General features: G+C 41.0%; 1 protein-coding gene across 1 annotated transcript in view; it reads left to right on the forward strand.

The window, feature by feature from the left end:
* Positions 1 to 404: 404 nt before the first annotated feature.
* The window catches only part of TMEM255B (transmembrane protein 255B), a 54,596-nt gene continuing 34,555 nt past the window's right edge, over positions 405 to 20,445 (forward strand). The window contains exons 1-3 of the mRNA XM_056861944.1: positions 405 to 475; positions 11,383 to 11,525; positions 15,458 to 15,520. Of these exons, the coding sequence (XP_056717922.1) occupies positions 415 to 475; positions 11,383 to 11,525; positions 15,458 to 15,520 (267 nt within the window). The 5' untranslated portion in view covers positions 405 to 414. The remainder of the gene's footprint in view (positions 476 to 11,382; positions 11,526 to 15,457; positions 15,521 to 20,445) is intronic.

The following is a 20,445-nucleotide window of genomic DNA, read 5'->3' on the forward strand; positions in this document are numbered from 1 at the left end:
TGAGGACCATTTATTCATGGAAGGTTTCGCCTTGGGTTTGCCACTCTTGAGATGCACATTCCCCCCCCCCCATCCATATTCTCAAAACTCAAAAATAAGCCACCATGCAGAGTTTTGAGAATTCGGATGGGGGGGGGGAAATGTGCATTTAGAGAGTGGCAAATCCAATGCAAAACCTTCCATGAATAAATGGCCTGGGGGAGAGGGGGCAGCGCCTCCCTCCCTCCCGCCTCTCCTGCAACCCCGAGCTGCCCAGGTTGGCGCGCCCGGCTCTCTCCTCCCTTCCCCTCTGGCGCCGCCTCCTCCCCGCCGCCGGCGTTTCTCCTCCTCCTCCTCCTGCAGGGCGAGTGTCGTCCAGCTTCTCATGCTGACCACGAGGTCTGGCCGCGGGGAGGCCAGCGGGGCGTCCGGAGGATGCAGCCTTCCGCCGCCTCTGCCCCCATGACGGGACCTTTGGCCATGCTCGACGCCACAGGTAAGTCCCAGGGCGGGAACGGCGCGCGGCGCGCCTTCGGGCTCTCCCACCCTCCCACTTGGGCATGGGGTGGGTGGGGTGGGGGGCGGAATAAAGAGGGCATAACCGGGCACGCCGTTTCTTTTCTTTTTTTTTAAAGTTTTTATTATTTGCTTCATGTCCAGCATCAACATATACATCACCATCTTATTACAAAAAAGTTAATGAAATATCAAACTATTAATCCTAAGCGATTTGATCTTAAAGGGACTTTCCCCCTCACTCCCTTCCATCTAAAAATAAATTGTATGTATTGGTTCTTGTAGGCTCTCCGGGCTGTGTGACCGTGGTCTTGGTGTTTTCTTTCCTGGCGTTTCGCCAGCAGCTGTGGCCGGCATCTTCAGAGGAGGAACACTGAAGGACAGTGTCTCTAGTGTCAAGTGTGTAGGAAGAGTAATACACAGTCAGAAAGGGGTTGGGTTTGAGCTGAATCATTGTCCTGTAAAAAGTGTCAAAGGTAATGCAGGACAATGATTCAGCTCAAACCCAACCCCTTTCTGACTATATATTACTCTTCCTACACACTTGACACTGAGAGACACTGTCCTTCAGTGTTCCTCCTCCGAAGATGCCTGCCACAGCTGCTGGCGAAACGTCAGGAAAGAAAATACCAAGACCACGGTCACACAGCCCGGAGAGCCTACAAGAACCGATGAACTGTGACCATGAAAGCCTTCGACAATAAATTCTATGTACTTTTGCTAACAAAATTAATCCTCATATTATTTAATTGTCTATAGGTATCTTATCTTGGTAAACATATGTTAATTAAACGCCTTAATATAACCATAATACAAAGAAAATGTAAAGGATTCAATCAAAGAGTATCCTTTAAACGAACCCATCACTCCAGGCAAGCCGTTTCTGAGTCTCTGCTTGTGATGCGGTGGGGAGTTGTGAGGAGAGGGCCGGTCTAATTTCTCTCTCAGGAGGAGCCCGTCCTGCATTTTATTCCCGGTACAGACAGTTGTGAGGTGGATGGGATTTGATGCCCCTTCCACGACACGTGGTCCAGAGCCTTGGAATGAGGTGTCTTTTTTACTGGAGTGGGTTCCAATTCATGCGACCAGACTGAGGCATGTTCTAACAGAATATGTGCAGAAGGGAGCCAATGAAGACCGGGGAAGAAAAATCATTCACCCCATCTGTTTCTGTTCACTCTGGGCGAAAACACACAGTTGCTTTGTGTGTGTGTAACTGTGCAGAGGAAGGTGTTAGCAAACCACCTCTGTTAAGATAATTCACAGTGGGTAGCCATGTTAGTCTGTCTGCAGGTTAGTCTTTAAGGTGCTACTGGACTCTTGCTCCTTTCTACCACCTCTGTTAGTCTCTTGCCATGAAAACCCCAAAAGGGGTCACCATAAGTGGGCTGCGACTTGACGGCACTTTACACACGCGCAAAGGGCCGTCAAGTCGCAGCTGACTTATGGTGACCTCTTTTTGGGGTTTTCATGGCAAGAGACTAACAGGTGGTTTGCCAGTGCCTTCCTCTGCACAGCAACCCTAGTATTCCTCAGTGGTCTCCCATCCAAATACTAACCGGGGCTGACCCTGCTTAGCTTCTGAGATCTGACAAGATCAGGCTAGCCTGGGCCCTGGTCACTTTAGCCTTCTTTATTCCCCGTTTCAGCCAGGATTCAGCCAGGATCGAACACACGTTCAGCAAAAACGCATGCGTTCGATCCTGGCTGAATCCTGGCTGAAATGGAATAAAGTTGGCTAAAGCGACCATGCGTTTTCGCCCAGAGACTGGTATAGCCTATGTGTAGCAAGTGTTTTTTAAACACAGTGCTTAGATGCCCATTTCCCCTCAGCAAATCCTGTTTCTGGTTGATGATGTGAAAGGGAAGGTTCTCTCTTATTTCTTTTGCAATAGTTATGAAGCGTGAGGTGCTGAAAGTATTGGCTCACTCAGTCCTCCTCACAGCTCACCAAATCTTATAGATTAAAAAAAAAAATACTTCTGGAGGTGTTCCTAGGATAATCTGGTTGGCAGCACTTTGCAGCAAATTGCTTTTGAGGTCTGAGCAACTTTGCAATGATCTGTTGTTCATTTCCTGACTAATGAGGCTCCTTCCTCCATTGTTCAATCAAGCCATAACTTTTTCTGTCCTGAGAGGACTGCAGTGTCCATAAATCTACACATGCGCACACACACACACACACACACACACACACACAAGTAGTCTAAAGAAAAATAGTCTAAAGAAGACTTCTCTTCAGTGGTAGATGTGCTCCTGTGATAGTTCTCAATGAAATTGTAACCTGAATAGAATTTATACGCTTGTCTGCTGCACACAAGTCTGGGCTGCTTCAAGTATGCAAAATTTCTACACAGAAACAAAGCATGCACGCTACTGAAGGCAACATGCATTCTGCTTCCATGAGTACACACATGTGTTTTGTTCCATGACACCTAGGCTGTTTGCTGGCCATGGCTGCTGCTGCTACATACAGGTCTAACAGTTTTATATACACAGAACTGCCTTTTAAGAGCATTGCTTCATTTGAAGTATGCATGGACTGTGTTCATGCAAGTGAAAGAGCACAAACACAAATGGTTCATGTCCCGTCCTGCTTGTACATCTTGTCTGAAGCCCAAAGATGGGCAAGAGAAAGTTTACTTCCCCATGGAACAAACGTTCATTTCTGGGCTTTGGATGAGACTCGCAAGTGTGGTGAGAAGGCTCTTCTCCTGTTCTCCTCTCCTTGAAAGCCCCACAGAGGTATCCCATCATATTTGTATCTGTCATTGCAAAAAATACCATTCATATGAAAAATTGACAGTGCTTCTTGGAATGATTCCTGTAGAAAAAATGCATTCAACTGAAGTTCAAAATCTGTTACTTACCGAGGGCACTGTTTTCAATGCCAGAGCATGTGAAACAAGCATTGAAGGTTGACAAAGTAACAAAGACAGTGCCTTTGAACATGTGCAGAACGCATTTCACTTACTGCTGAGAAATTTGCAGCACATGTTCATCTGGGTGTTTGTAGTAAAAGCAGGTTTGAATCTGTCCACCTTTTTTTTTTTAGAAGAAAAGGAATTTAGGGAATTCTGTTAAGATTTCTAGGAAAGGTCAGTAATCCTATGGTTTCCATATAAAGATACTTATGTTTTGATTGTTGCTTCTGCAGTAAAGTTTCCCCCACCCCTGCCATATAGCAATCTTCACTTAGGAAGTATTATACACTCCCTGCCCCCAATATTCTATTATCTGGAATAGTGTTTGCCTCCAGGTTTTGTCTCACATCCATGTAGTTTAGAACTACAATATATAAACATGCATTGGAAGTATTAAAATGTCCATGGCACTACCATTCCTTTATCCTTTCTAATTGGTTGGGCAAAGGGAAGTTGGTCTTGAGTAACTATACCTGCTTCATGGCATGATCCAAGAGGTTGTGAAGGCAGACTCCAAAGATATATATTTTAACCCACCTATTTTATAGAACAGATGATGGTCGGGTAGGAAATATTTGAATATGATTGTGGGAAGTATTGGAGACAACCCTTCCCCACTTTTATTTTATTTAAAGTATTTATATACTGCTTTTCTGACATACACTCAAAGTGGTTTCCAGATGTACAGATAATGCCAGAAACATTAAATACAATAACAAAATAGATTCAATCAGCATGAGTGCATGTCAATATCCAAAGGTCCTTTTAAATAACTCTGCTTTCTCACCACCCCCCAAAGATTATCAGAAGTGTTCCCATTTTTCTAGGCAATAAGGATTGGGGCTGCCACTTGAAAAGCCCAAATTGAGGGATCGTACCAGGAAAGATGGTCCAGTAAGTAAGTAGGTCCCAGGTTAAAACCAGCGCTTTGAATTGAATTCAGAAACAAACCAGCAGCCAGTGTACATATTTCAAGATACTCAGTAATATGACTGAATTTGCTAGTTACCATCAGCAACTGGAATGTGTTTCTGAGCACATTACAGTAATTTAGCCTCAAGGTCAGAGTAGCATGGACCAGCATAGCTAGATAGGTCATATCCAGGAAAGGATGCAATTTTCAAGCTAGGTGCAAGGGAAAGCATTCTTAAGGGCACTACTAGCCTGCTTCTCCATCCGTAAGGCCAGGACCATGAGGCAGTTAACTGAATCCACCAAAGCTGTAACTACACCATCATCCAGTAATACTTTGTACTGTCTAGCTCAGAATTACCTGCTTTGACTGACAGTGACTTTCCAGGGCCTCAGACAGATAAATTGATTTCCCACCAACTGCTACATGAGCCCTAGCCCCTTCTCCCATTGTCAGTGTAGATTTATGTTTGGAATTATAATGGACTAATATAACAAATACTTTTGGTTTAAGTGTTTCCAAAGTGCTATTACAGTGGCCTCACAACTATTCCTTCAGATTTTTTTTGTTTATGTCGTCATGACATTGTTTTTATGAAATAATAGAATTCATAAGATTAAATAAACAAAGCACACATGTCCAATTTTCAATATGCACAATACTTTCCAGAGTACAGATTGACAAGTCCCTACCCCAAGGAGTTTACAGTCTAAAATTTGACAAAGGGGTGACAACAAAGGAGGGGTCAGTCCCAGAGAGGGGGATGAATGGGAAGAATCTTTATGGCGGAAAGATGACATTTGAGGAGGGAGGTATCACACACACAACATGCACAACATAAGCCTTTATTGGCATATAAAAAGGAAGAGCATACATTTGGATAAAAACGAGTAGGGAGGTATCACACAGAGGCTGGACAAACACTTGTCAGGGATGCGAGTCTAGGCTGATCGTCCATTAAGCAAGGAGTTGGACTAGATGGCCTATATGGCCCCTTCCAACTCTATGATTCTATAAGAGTGTATAAATATTTGGCTGGGTGGGGGGAGAAGTCAATGGAGGACTTTGAAGGTAAAGGGGAAGGGTGTATTCTCTATCCAAAAGATGGCAGGAACTCAGTTTGGGGACATAAAGAGAAATGTCACATGGTGCGAATGATGCAAAAGGCAAATGAAGAAGAGTTGTTTTTTATATACCGACTTTCTCTACCACTTAAGGGAGACTCAAACCGGCTTACAATCGCCTTCCCTTCCCCTCCCCACAACAGAAACCCTGTGAGGTGCGTGAGGCTGAGACAGTGTGACTTGCCCAAGGTCACCCAGCGAGCTTCATGTGGCAGAGGGCTGGTCAGAAGTGAGGGTGTTGACATATGACAACTGAAGAAAGAGGAGATTCCAGTAGATTGTATGTGAGAGAGAACTAGAGGTTTCTTTGAGGAGACAGAGAGAAAGAGCCGTATTTCCTCAGAATTGTAAAAATATGTTCCTTTGTACCTGTCTACATATTGCTTTTCTGATGGCAATATTTTAATAATCATTACATTTGTTGATTAAAAATAAGGTGTGTTTTTGTATTTTTAAGACCATATTGCTAAGTCTTAGCTCTCTTCTGCTTGTAGAAGGTCTATAGCGCAGTGGGTCAAGGTTATTTCAAAAGAGTAAAAGCTCTGTCCATATGTGTGGTTAAAGTTGTTGTGATATTCAGAAGACAACTGTATTCCCATAAATTAATACAAATGACACATAAAAGAAAGGTCAAATATTTTATTGCTGTTGTGATGTTCATTAAAACTAATATGAAGTAAAAGGGTGTATTGATTCTTGTCAGTATAATGTCTGTGTGTTGCAACAGAATCTCACCATGACACCAGTATATGACAACAAGATTTCTTGCAACTTCTGATTTGTATCCACCTGAGTTCGGAGAGAAAAAATAGCAAACTATACCTTTGTTTAGTATGCCCCCTTCTGCAGCTGAAATACTTTTTAATTAAATAGTGAAACGCCAACAAAAGAAGCATCCTATTATTTTAACCAGTCTTTAAATTATTTATCGGAGAAGCAATTGACACCTAAGCAACAAAGTAACAGTGATACTATGTAGCTGAATTATTAAAAGCATCAAATCTTGGGTTTTCCTCATCCTTAAAATTCAACAACCTTAAAATTCAAGAACAGAATGTCTAATATACACAAAGGAGTTCAACATACGTTTGTGATAGGGCCAAGAGCCTAGATTAGTAAAGGGTACTGTCTTGGGTTTTCAGTAGTACCGGATTTAATTAGTTTCTTCATGCTGGACAAGTCAAGCATTTAAGCAGATGAAGTTATAACCAAAAGCAGATCTGGTAATCTCTTTAAAACACATTAGTTCACCATACTTGGATTTGGAATACAATGCACCATTGATTAGATTTATATTAACAGCCTGTTAAAACTGGCTAAGTAGTTAATTTGATATGCTTCTTAACATAAAAAAGCATTGAATATAACCCTTTAAAGATTGGTGTAGTTACCAAATACTGGATCCTAATATCTATGTGTATCTTAAAAACTGTCCTGTTGTTATAACCTGTAATTACTTGTTTAGCAGGGGAAGGGAGAGCCCTTTTATGATATATAAGATTTATATGACTTAAGTAAAATGTCTCTATATTACTATACACTTTGGGTATTCATGTATCATAGTTGTATAATATCACTATTGTCTTCTGTTTGGATCAATAAAACTATACATTGTAGTTGAAAATGGACCTATCTATGTAATGCTTTCAGCTTAATCCCCCTCACAAAAAAGGGCTAGGTTGTAATACTACTAGTAACCTCAGAGTTGTTATTGCCCCTTCACACCTGAACTAAAACTCAACAACAATAAAAATGCACTTTTTATTTAAAGAGGGGGCTGCGGTATAGAAATGGGCGATTTCATAGTTCTCCCTTCTTTAAAGGTTCTGGAGCCAGGCTTTCCTCAATTTCATAAGAGCTGAGAGACACTACTACACAGATTGTCTTTTCTTCTGGAACAACTGCACTTTTTCAGTATAAACGATATCACCTCCTCAGAAACAACTCAGGACTCTCCCTCACAGGGGCACACTCTTCCTTCCTCTTCCCCTCTTTCCAATGTTGAAATAGTCAACCCCTCTTTTTTTCCCCTGTTGTCTGCCCAGCCCTCACAGAGGATCCTCAGAAATCACCTTCTCCTAGATGGCATTGTCCCTAAATCTAGATCCATTATGCAAGGGAAATTGGCTAGAAGTATAATTGTTGATGTTGTTGTTAAAAAAAATTCTCAAAGGCTTACATCAACATTGCCTTATTGGCCAAGGACAAAATAACATGCTTTAACTATTGCATTTTATATATTATAAAAGCATAAACTGAGGCTGTCATACTTTGGTCACATTATGAGAAGACAAGAGTCACTGGAAAAGACCATCATGCTAGGAAAAGTTGAGGGAAGCAGGAAAAGAGGAAGACCCAACAAGAGATTGATTGACTCAATAAAGGAAGCCACAGCCCTTAATTTGCAAGATCTGAGCAAGGCTGTCAAAGATAGGACATTTTGGAGGACTTTGAATTATAGGCTTGCCATGAGTCGGAAGTGACTTGATGGCACTTAACACAGACATAACACACAAAAGCATCCTACTTCATTTCCCTTTGTGACTGTTTCAATAGGATTTGGAATTTATCTGTAAGCAAAGGCAACACAAGGAAAACCATTGTAGAAGTGCTAAACCACATTTGAGAGACAGGACAGGCTACCCATCTATCATGCATTTTACAGTCTGTAAATGCCACTGTAATTGATATCTTTTGTTGGATAATTTCTTTGGCTATCCAATTTTCTCCTGTAATGACGGGACCAAAAAGGGCCAAAGGTCTTGCAGTGAATAGATACTCAGTAAATCTCTTTCCATTTCCCCATAGACACCTTTAAATATTTAAATAGGTAAAGAGGTATTGTATACCTGTAAGAGGTGTGGTCATCTGATTTCCTTGCCTGGCATCACAGAGTCTGACACAAAGGACTGTGATTGGATTACAACACAGTGAGTGGAAGATTATCTTTTCTCACACTGTAGATGTGTTACCCCATTTGAATAAATCTGCATTACTAAACAATATGAATATTCAGATACATGTGTACTGAACTCCATGTGGATTCAAAGTCTTTCCCATAAGTCTCTTTGGAGACTTTCAAACTCCATTTTCATCAGGCTGTGAATTTAGATATGAGGTTGGTGTATGGACTGTTGCGTTTTAGACATTAAGAGATTTATCATGTTTTATGCCCAGGATTATCTGATTAAATGTAGAGAGTTTGGGTGGTGGAAGCTTGTATTTTCTATTTGTGTTTTAGGCTGTATTTGGTTGGAGACTATGTTTCCTCATCAAAACAGTTGTCATGCTGTACAGTATATAGGACACAGGCATCCAATGAGAAGCTCATGGGCAGATGCTTCCCACCTAATCCCAGGGTGCTGTCCACATTAGATTTTTAGCGAAAAATAAATTAAAAAATTGAGCTGTTCAAGTTTAATTTTGCTATAATTACATCATGAAAACTGGGGCATTATGAATAATTTCTGATGAAAGGAAAATAGGTATGAAGAAAGCCCCTGATACAGTCAACTCACATTTGAATCACATCCAATACTTGTCTGCCAAGAGTAGAATCTCTCAATGCTGACATTCAGGGACAATGTTGTCATGTCAGAGGTATTGAATAGCACAGAGCCTTGTAAATAACGTGGCCCACTACTGAAAAAAACCCTGATATAGAACTTCCCATATTTTCTCTCCAAGTGCATATGTTGAGTGTTCAGTGGTGTTAGCATTTGCCTTATAATAACTCTTTTAAAAGCCAGTTTAAAGAGCAAGCTGAATAGTATTCAGGTTAATGGTAGTTTGGAAGTAACATTAGCTACCTCTTACATTTTTGATGTAGTACCTATTACTGTGGTATCCAAGTGCTATCATCCCCTTGCCAGCAAAAGCAGTCATTGCTTTGCCAATGAAAGCCAACGAAAATTATAAACTCCCTATAACAACTCACAAGCCTATGTTAAAAAAAAAGTTTTATTGATTTGTTGTGTGTGGTTTGAAGATGCCTGACAAAAGCTGCTGATAGCTACTTGGAGCAGTATGAAAACAGCATGAATGGGAAGATGTGCAAGTTCTGAATGGTAGCTGATAGATCAGGTCTCCATGTATTAGCTCCATTTCCATCTAAAAGGTTCAGATATCATATTATTTAGTGATTGGTAAACCCAAACAGATGAGACAGAATTGGCAGTTTCTTTTGGTGTCATAGGAATAAGATTTTTTTAAAAAATTGGGTAATTAATGACTTAAATTTCCAATAAACTTATTTTTTTCTTTTTTATGAATTTATTCTTACTGTGTTAATTCTACAGTCATATTAAAACTCAACTTGCCCCAGACACACCAAGGTATAAGAAAGGTGGTTAGGCTGTGAAAAACCTGGAGTTCTTCGTTTGAAGATGTGTCATTGAAGAGAGGAAAAGAGGGCTAAGTTGGTGTATCATTACAAGTATATGGTGGAGATATCTGGAGATTTGGGGGAAGGGTTAACCTGAGGAGGATGGGGTTTAGAGAGGATAGGGACTTCAATGACATAGAGTCCAGTTGCCAAAGCAGCCATTTTCTCCAGATGAACTGATCTCTATCAGCTGGAGATTGGTTGTAATACCAGGAGATCTCCAGCCACCACCTGGAGGCTGGCAACCCTAGGTGTAGTGGTTAAGATTGGTGGACTCTAATCTGGAGAACCAGGTTTGATTCCCCACTCCTCCACATGAGCTGCGGACTCTGATCTGGAGAACCAGATTAGATTCCCCACTCCCCCACATGCAGCCTGCTGGGTGACCTTGAGCCAGTCACAGTTTTCTCAGAACTCTCTCAGCCCACGCAGAGGTAGGCAATGGCAAACCACCTCCAAATATCTCTTATGGGGTCGCCATATGTCAGCTGTGACTTGACAGTGCATGCACACACAAGTCCATCAGGCTTTTGTTGGATGCATCTGCATGGAACACTGGTCTAGGCTTCATAACCATATTGTAGATATTTATTTTATTTTACATAAATTATATCCAGCCTTTCTCCCTCACAAGGGCCACCTAGGTGGCTAACAAATTAAAACATATACATAGTAAAATCATATTTTAAAACCATTAAAAACAATCAAACATCATTAAAATACTTAAAACCAGAGCTAAAAACATACAAAGACATAAAAACAATTGAAACAGTGGGCAGGATGGAGGGATCACTGAGGAAATGCCAAATGAAACAAAACAAAGTTTTTGCCGGCAGCTGTAGGATGGCAACAGAAGGGACAGATGAATCTCCCCAAGGAGAGAGTTTCAGAGTTTTGGTATATTCAAAGCTGTGAATTGTTTAGTTTGCCTTTAAAAGAAATAGGAAGCAGGTGTTCTTATCTACATCATTTCCTGGGGTTATTCTTTACTTACTTTGTAACTTTATGGAACTCAGAATAGTGCCATACCTTCCCGGACATGAGCCCTTGTTTCTTTGGACTTCTAGCTTTAATTGCTACGATGGTATAAATACAGGATACATTCAACTATGAAACTCACCAGGAGCCCCTACACAAGGTTCTATTTCTCAGTCTAAGCTACATCGCAGGGTTACCATAATATGCCACTCTGAACTCCTTGGGCTCACTATAACTAAAGATTTACCCATTTGAATTTGCACATTCCCCAAATCTCATTTAAACTGTGCCAGTACAAATGCAATGTTAGCATGCCAATGCAAAGTTTACATAGGCTGTATGGATGTTTGGCATACTAACACCACATACGTGCTAACATCGCATACAGTTTAAATGAGACAGGGTGTATATGCAACATCATATGGTTTAAGTTTTCTTAAATACAGTGTCACTTTTAAATCATGTCTTAATATAGGATTAGGCACAAATGTAGCAAACTTACTACTGTTTTGGAATAGTTAACTTTCATATGTTATATGTGCATTTATGTATGTTTTTCCACAGGGCACTTTGCAAAAAGAAAGAAAACTTCTCTTTGGTTCACTGTTGCTTTGTTGGTAGTATCTACTTTCATATTGACCATAGGCCTTGCAGCTACCACAAGAACAGAAAATGTAACCGTGGGAGGCTATTACCCAGGAATAATCGTAAGTGAAGTAGAAATGATGTATTAGAGATTTCAATACTCACTATGCTATATTAAGGACCAGGGGTCCCCAATTTTGTTGAATCTGTGGGCGTTATGGCAAATTTGAGAACATATAGTTGGTGCCACAACAAAATTGCTGCCATGGGGGGGGGGGGGAAGGTGCAACCCATCTCTCAATGGCTCCCATGGGGGCTGGATCAAATCACAAAAACTTATTGGATTCTACAGAATGTAAATAGGTTCCCAGCCAAGCATCCTCCTATGATGGAAGCAGCTGTTTCCAAAGGGATGCCCCCTATAGACACAAAAGTGGTGCTTCATGAGCGGAAACAATTCCTACTCTACTGGAGGAAAGCCAGTAATGACTGTGCTTTGGGGAAGAGCTGCTTCAGGAAAGAAGTGAGTAGATACATTGGCGGACGCCATAGTACCCATGGGCACCACACTGGGAATCACTGGACTAGCCACCGTCAATTTAAACAAAAAACAACAACTGTAAATATGTTAAGGAAGCAGCTGGTACCTCAACCTAAATGTCTGCACCTGTGTTCCTGCTTGTGATGTCAATGTGACATTATGTTTTGTGATGTACCGCAGTCTGTGATCCAGGAGCAGGTTTTGTGAAATTTGAGGACATTTGCTCTAACTAATATTAATGGGCCTGAGTGCTTGTCTGTGAAAGAAATGCAGAGCGAGTGCACATCTTGAAGGAGTACTGTACGTACTCAAACTGAGGTCAGGGCAGGTTGGATGAACGCAGACCACACTAGAAATATTGGTAGGAATGTCGTAGCTTCAGCTGAATTTCTCCCTCATGAATAATATTTAATAGAGAGAGCCTAAATGACAATTATTTCCCACTGTATTTAACATAAATAGATTTATGGTACATTAACTATGGAAATACAAAATGAGTTCAAGTTAATCTATCTGTGCTGTAAGATAATGTCTTATTTACAGCATCGTGCTATGATTGAAAATGTTTTCATCCAGAGAAGAAGAAAAATGTTCTCCAGAGAAAAATTAATAAAGAAATAAAAATGTTCTGTAAACCTACTGTATATTATTTTCAGGATTTTTAGGTGTTTCATTTAATTAATGATTTTTTATTTTGGTTAATGTTATTTGTTAATCATTATAGTTATCATAATATTTGATCCTGCATATAGAACTTCTGCATTGCTATACAGCTCAAGTTGTTTGGACCAACCTTTAAAAGGAGGCCTTTTAAAACTTAAAATTCCAAGCTGGACTTAATCTTTTAAACACATTTAATTTTTTTCTATAACGCACAAAAGCAAGCAATTATGCTTAAGAGACCTATTTCCGTTCTGAAGTTGTCATAGGCTTATAGATACGTCTGGTAATTAAGAATGCTTTACTAGTTAACATAGCATGGAATGCCCCGTTATCCATGTACGTCTTCAGTTTATCAAAATAGATCTAAAACTTTACAGTACAATAGTTTTGAGTAGTTGTCCTTGGAAAAAGAATGATAAATGGAAAGAAAAGAATAGCTCTCTCACTTGGCTTCCTTTATCCACCACGGCAGCTTTGGTAATGAATTACTAAATTCCCAATTTCAAGCCTGGCTACAAAGGAAATTATACAGATATATTGATCTATTTAATAATGGACAAATCCTGTCTATGGCTCAGTTGAGAGAAATAGTGGAATATCTCCTTGTGCCCTGGTTGCAACACCTACAGTTAGAAATGTTGTTAAACCTTAAGGGCTTTAGAAAGGCAGTTTGTAGAGAACTGTATTTGCAGGTCTTTCCTATGCATGTTGTTTTGGGTAGGAGGTTTCAGATCTGCAGTTTGTTGTTTCCTTTCTAGACTGTTATGCACTGTGATACAGCCAGGGTAGAGTGAAGTTCTCAAGGATCAAATATATACTGGATCAAATAGAAGGTTGTTTCTGCAGTCTCCATAAGTACAGTCATATAGGATTCTGGCCCACTGCTATGTTATTCCTGTCAGAATGTGCCACATTGCGGGAACTGGAAGTGGTCAGTCCTAGAGCATTGTAGGAGTAGGAGAACTTTCTACCCCACATCAGTTCTCAACTCTAGCCATTTAATCAAAAATTGCTATGATTAATTCTTTCACTTAAACATAGCATTCAGTTGATGATATTGGCATTCTATTGCAATTCAGTTCTTTCTGTGTTGCATTTCTGTCTTTTTGGGACCTGATTTGTGGGTGGGGGAATTAACATGTGATAGCATGCCAGGCTGTTCCATGAGGGTATTTGACGCACTGTTGATGCTTTCCAGGTCTACTGACCCTTTACCGTTCTAGACCTTCCTTTTTCTTCAAGCATAATAAATTACTTCCTGTTCTTCACTGGGCAGCCTGATTCCCTTACCATTCATGAATTAATTGTAAATTATCAGTTCTGTTTGAGGATGATGGAGTTGGGGATTAAGTGCTTGCTTTGAATTTTGTAGTTTTCAGAAGTCCCTGCTCCTTTTAACGTCTATTTTATTTAACATCTTGTACTCCTGCCCCTTTTCCTAATGTAGGGGTACCAAGACCAACAATCAAACCACACCATTCAGATCTAGTTAGACATCATCTGCAGTATATATAGGGTTGGCAGGTCCCTCTTCGCCACCAGCGGGAGATTTTTGGGGCAGAGCCTGAGGAGGGTGGGGTTTGGGAAGGGGAGGGACTTAGAGTCTACTTGCCATAGAGTCTAATTGCCAAAGCGGCCATTTTCTCCAGGTGAACTGATCTCTATCGGCTGGAAATCAGTTGTAATAGCAGGAGATCTCCAGCTAATACCTGGAGGTTGGCACCCCTAAGCATATAAGGGCTGCTCCAGCTACTGCCCATTGGAAAGGCCATTGTTATCTCTCCCTGCCCTTCTGTGTGATGGAGTCTAAGAGGGAGAGCCAAGCAGACTGATGGAAGGAGCCTTGTTCTCTCTCCTTCTGCAGAAAGGTTGGCTGCTTTATGGAGCCCAAGAGGAATAAGTGACCCACAATTCCATCCTACGCAGAGTTACAGCTCCCTTAAGACAGTTGAAGTCAGTGCGCTTAGAAGGGTATAACTCTGCATAGCGTGACATTGCTAGTTCCCAGACAGTATCCCAGTATGCAGGGTCACAATTTGTCCTGTCTATGGAATTGCTGCAATTGTGTCTGTTTCTTACTTTTGCTTCTCACTAACCAGTAACAGAAAGCTTGTGGCAGGGGTTATTTAAATGCTTCCTGACCAGCCAAAGAAACACAGTAAACATCATTTTATGACGATGATGATGTAAGTAACACTGTTGTTTGTTACTTAGTTTCCCTGTTGGGAACTAAGAGTCTGAAAATTACTATTTATGTATGATTTAAGGTTGAACACATGTACTACAGTTTAGACAACTGTCTCTTTAATTTAGATGTGCCAGTCTAGATATATCATGGCACTGATCCATGTGTTCAAAATCAGAAAGAACATATGTACAGTCATTCACAGAGTCAATTGTACCTGCAGATAGCATGAGTGTATGCATGCACAGTGGGATGTTGAAAAGGGCTTGTGTTAGGCAACTCCCTTTAGTTTTCAATGAAAGCAATTTTTTTGACTTGCTAAAGTTCACTGCAAACTGGGAATAGTGGGCTAGAGCCAGGCTAAAATTTTCATTAGTGGAATGGAACTTTCCTGCCTCCAACTACAGCCCACTTATTTGCAAAAACTGCTGCTCTGGTGGGACAAGAACCATGAGGAATGAGATGGAGAGGTCTGTAGCAGGAACGGGAATAGGTCAAAATTGCCAATTTAGTCTGGATCTAACCTATTTCATATGCAAAGGAGGTTCTCAACTAATAAGCTATGGCACCTTGCTTACTGTATTTTTTGTATAACTAACATTAATTGCATCTTGTATTAATTAACCAATTTGACCTATTTTTTCTTGGTTTGTTGTTTGGCATAGCTTGGCTTTGGATCCTTCCTAGGGATTATTGGTATCCATCTGGTAGAGAACCGGAAACAAATGGTAAGCAAGCTATACATTTAAATCCTGTTTTAAATCCAAATAATGTAAAAGGCTTAATTTGAATAAAAATGAGGAAATGTATGATCCCGTTATTAGTAAAGGTTAAATCCTGAATACTGTTTTTCATAATAGTTCCTGGTAATACCCAGAGAAGGTTCAAATCAATAAGAAGTGCAAGATTCAGGTAATCAGTTCTTGTTATCCTAAGTTATGTTTTCCTGCCAATATCTATATCATTATTTTAGAAGTGGACCGTTCGCAATGAATTTCAGTAATTCTTTCAGAGGTGCCTAACAAGGCAATCCAAACAGAGTAAAATGCTTCTAAGCCCACTGATGTACAATGACGTAGAAGAGAGAAGACTCTCCTTGAAAACAGCTTCCAGGGTAATCCTAAAAACAACTCCACATTCAAGAGGCAATTAAAGTAACGGAATAAATACACACATTTCTTGGAAATGGAAAGATGCTGTTCAAGATGCTGCTTCCCAAAGGGCTCTGTCAGCGTAAACTTTGAAGCGTAAGTTTGAAGAGAGATTGGTGGACCGTTGTCCCTGTCAGCTGCTTGCATAGAACTGGTCTAGGCCAACCCCAAACCACAAGGACAGGGGATTCCACCCAAGCCAGAGCAGGGAGAACCTGCGATTTTTACTATGAGACAGACCAAACATGTTCTTTTATGTGTGTGTATATACTGTATAGACAGACAACATTTCAGGACAAAAACTCAGTAATGAGTAGTATAGATTTGCATGATGAAGTGTAATATCTTCCCTATTTGCCTTTCCCCCTTTTTTTCTTGTTTCTGTACCCCTTTTAAAAATGAATAAAAGCATTAAAAAAAAAAAGGTGTTAACCTTCTGAATGCTGAAAGCCAAAAAGCTGTCTTGGCAAACCCTTGGAATTTGTCTTGAGGCTTTCCAAAGGTCAGGTCTGCATAGCTTCTAACCAGCCAAACGGCATACAGCACAACAGTCATATACTGTTGAAGAAGAAGAGTTGGTTTTTATATGCCGACTTTCTCTACCACTTAAGGGAGACTCAAACCGGCTTACAAGCACCTTCCCTTCCCCTCCCCACAACAGGCACCCTGTGAGGTAAGTGGGGATGAGAGAGCTGTGACTCGCCCAAGGTCACCCAGCTGGCTTAATGTGCAGGAGTGGGGAAACAAATCCAGTTCACCAGATTAGCCTCTGCCGCTCATGTGGAGGAGTGGGGAATCAAACCCAGTCCTCCAGATCAGAGTCCACTGCTCCAAACTACCACTCTTAACCACTATACCACGCTGGCTCACATCAAGCAATTGCTTGACGATGCCCCCCCTCTTTTTTTTCAAATCCCAGGCAAGTAGTAAAAGGTCTGTCAAACCCCTGGTAAGCTGCTACACATAGTGTGATGCCGTGGTTATGGTGCTGGACTAAGATCTTGAACAGGGGTGTCAAATTCATTTGTTACGAGGGCCGGATATGACATAAATGTCACTTGGTTGGGTCAGGCCGGGCCATGCCTCGTCAGCCCAGATTGAGAGTGGAGAGATTGGCTGCCTCGGCTGCCTCAGGGGCCAGATCTGGTCCCCAGGTCATATTCTTGACACCCCTGAACTAGAAGATTTAGGTTCAAATGTGCCATGAAGCTCACTAGGTGATGGTGGGCCAGTTTCTCTCAGACTCACCTAGCCCACAGAGTTCTTGTGAGGATAAAATGGGGAAGAAGTTGTACATTACTCTAAACTCCTTGGAGGAAGGGTGGGATAAAATGTACTAGAGAGATACAGAGTTGGCATCTCAAATGTTGTGTAGTTGTTTTTCCAGCAGGTAGTTTCGGTGGGTAGGTTGTTTGAGGGTATAAAATGTGTCTTTGAATACCTAAAACTGTAATCCTTAGCATAGTTAGGTAAAGGTAGTCCCCTGTGCAAGCACCGGGTCATTCCTGACCCATGGGGTGACGTCACATCCCGACGTTTACTAGGCAGACTTTGTTTACAGGGTGGTTTGCCAGTGCCTTTCCCAGTCATATACACTTTACCCCCAGCAAGCTTTTTTACCGTCCTCGGACAGATGGAAGGCTGAGTCAACCTTGAGCCGTCTACCTGAAACCAACTTCTGTTGGGATCGAACTCAGGTTGTGAGCAGAGCTTTTGACTGCAGTACTGCAGCTTACCACTCTGCGCTAGGTAAAAACCACTGAATGCTGTGGGATGTACTTGTTAGGAAACATTTTCAGGATTGGACTGCATGGTTTCCTAGAGTACCTCTTTTGACAACTAATTAAGGTGCAAAAGGTGTATGTGTCATTGATTATCAGTTCACTTTTGATTTGCTGCTTGTACTAGAGAAGAAGTATGATTACTAAAAAAATACAAAGTGAAATCTCACAACACTGCATCACATCAGCTCAACAATCACCTGAGTTGAGGTGGCTTGTAGCAGAAGGTGCATCGGTCACACTTTCTGCTCCGTATTTGGATCACCGGTCACCTGGTCAGGAGTGACTGTGGGCGGGATGCTTGGAATGGAAAACACTACCTGAAAGCTTAGTGTGCCAAGCATTCCCCCCACCCTGCAATGGCCAGCTAGGTGACCGCAGGGCTTGACTTGAAGTGGGAAGCATGCTGTGAATGATTTCTTCTGCAAGCCCCTCGGGTTGGTAGAGGTTTTTGGCATGGGTGGGAAGGCTTGGGGTAGCTTATCACAGCAGGACCAGAGGAACCAGCAGGGCATGGAATAATATAATAACTCCTCCCCTATGAGTCCTTGTCAGGAGCCCCGAGGCGCAGAGTGGTAAGCTGCAGTTACTGCAGTCCAAGCTCTGCTCACGACCTGAGTTCGATCCCGGCGGAAGTTGGTTTTAGGTAGCCAGCTCAAGGTTGACTCAGCCTTCAGTCCTTCCGAGGTCAGTAAAACGAGTACCCAGCTTGCTGGGGGGTAAAGGGAAGATGACTGGAGAAGGCACTGGCAAAAGACCCCAAAAAACAAAGTCTGCCTAGTAAACTTCGTGTTGTGACGTCACCCCACGGGTCAGGAATGACCCTGTGCTTGCACAGGGGACTTTTACCTTTTTTATGAGTCCTTGTGGGTCCCCCACTTGTCAGATCATAAAATCCAACACTTAAAATAATCCAAGCAAACAAACAAAAAACAAACAAACACAGAGGACAACATAGGCATCAATCAGCAGAAAACACCACTATCTCTATTAAATGAAAAGTCCAAATGAAAAAAAAATGTATTAAAATAATAGCAAGACAGTTGTCTTGGCCACTTTTAAAATCTTCTTATTTAAGCATTGCAGAGATGGTTTTAGTTTCCTTTTCATGGCTGTCTTTATTGCCCTCAACAGGGATGCTTGTTAAAGCCAGGAAATGAGCTTGTCTCAATTCAATCAATAAAGGAGCATCTGTGAATGGAAGTTCGTGGCTGATAGATAGCTTCAGTGCCTTAGCTGGGGTTCTGCACTCTTATATGGATTTACAATTTTATTATCTTTTTCTTTAATGGTGGGTGGGTGTTTCTTGATTATATTTTTGGTAGGCTTAACTTATAATCATGCTTAACCAAGTGTTTTCAATTACACTCACCGGGGAGTATAAAGTAGCACAACGTGACTGTTGAAATGTTGTTCTGTAATGTTGGCTGTAAATTGTGTCTCTGTGTTCCATGCCATGGCCATTCTGTTTTTTGATGTCTCAAAGTTAGCTCCAGTGAGATGGTAGAGGCTGGCTCGTACTAAAAGCCTTCTCATATAAGTGAAGACAACTTATGTAAAATCATATTCTTGCTCATGTAAACGGAAGTGTTGCTGTTTTTTAATTCGTAGAAATGAGGTGCAATGTTGTGAACTTCTCACTGTCATCCTCACCGAGTCTGGAAATATATGAAGATAGTTCCAAGGGAATTAGAATTATGCAGATAAATAACTATATAGAACGTTAACAGTTAGGGTTGCCAGGTCCCTCTTCACCACCGGCGGGAGGTTTTTTGGGGTGGAGCCTGAGGAGGGCAGGGTTTGGGGAGGGACTTCAATGCCATAGAGTCCAATTGCCAAAGTGCCCATTTTCTCCAGGTGAACTGATCTCTATCGGCTAGAGATCAGTTGTAATAGAAGGGGATCTGTAGCTAGTACCTGGAGGTTTAGCAATCAAACGACAATTGAGTGCTCCAAATGTAGTTATACAATCACAAAAGCACTATGGCAATAAGATACTACACAAGCATAATAATGCCAAGTGAATATATTTCCAAGGAACAACAAAGCATTCCAAAGTTACAAAGTGCAATATTCCAATACTTTCCTATGTTCAATTAAATAGTAAAAAGTGCAAAGTTCATAGTTGCCAATATAATGGGCCTCCGGTAAGTTCTCCCATTTCGCAGCAGCTTCTTCAATACGGCAATTCTATGATATTAATTCTTGGAACATATGTTCCTTTCAATGGTGTATAACCTCCTATATCAATGGATGGCTTGCTGAGTCACCTCTTGTCATGAGAGTTCCCACTTGTCATAAGGACTACAGTCCTAGTATTTTTGAACAAGCCAGAAGTAGTTCCAAGTCAGACATCTTATTTAGTGTTTTTGAGAATGTACCAAGTAATACTATTTTATTACTTGTATTTAATTGCTAGTAGCTAAAATCTAGAACATGGCATTTTTTTATTTAATTTCATTTTTAACGGGTACAGAAAAGAAAAGGAAGGGAAATACAAATGGGGAAAAATATCATTTCATTCCACGTCTGTGCCCATGATAATCCGCTTTCCCATTAATACCCCCAGGTATACTTATAAAAGTACAGAATATGAATATGAATTCTTAAGTCATATTGCTTCATTTCTGTTCTAGGCATCATCATTATTCAACTCACTTTACTTAAAATCTTTACTTGAACTATTGTGTATTCAAACTTCAACTTATAGAGCCCATCACA

The sequence above is a fragment of the Euleptes europaea genome, chromosome 16 (assembly GCF_029931775.1).
Source record: "Euleptes europaea isolate rEulEur1 chromosome 16, rEulEur1.hap1, whole genome shotgun sequence".
In the NCBI taxonomy this organism is placed as follows: Eukaryota; Metazoa; Chordata; class Lepidosauria; order Squamata; family Sphaerodactylidae; genus Euleptes; species Euleptes europaea.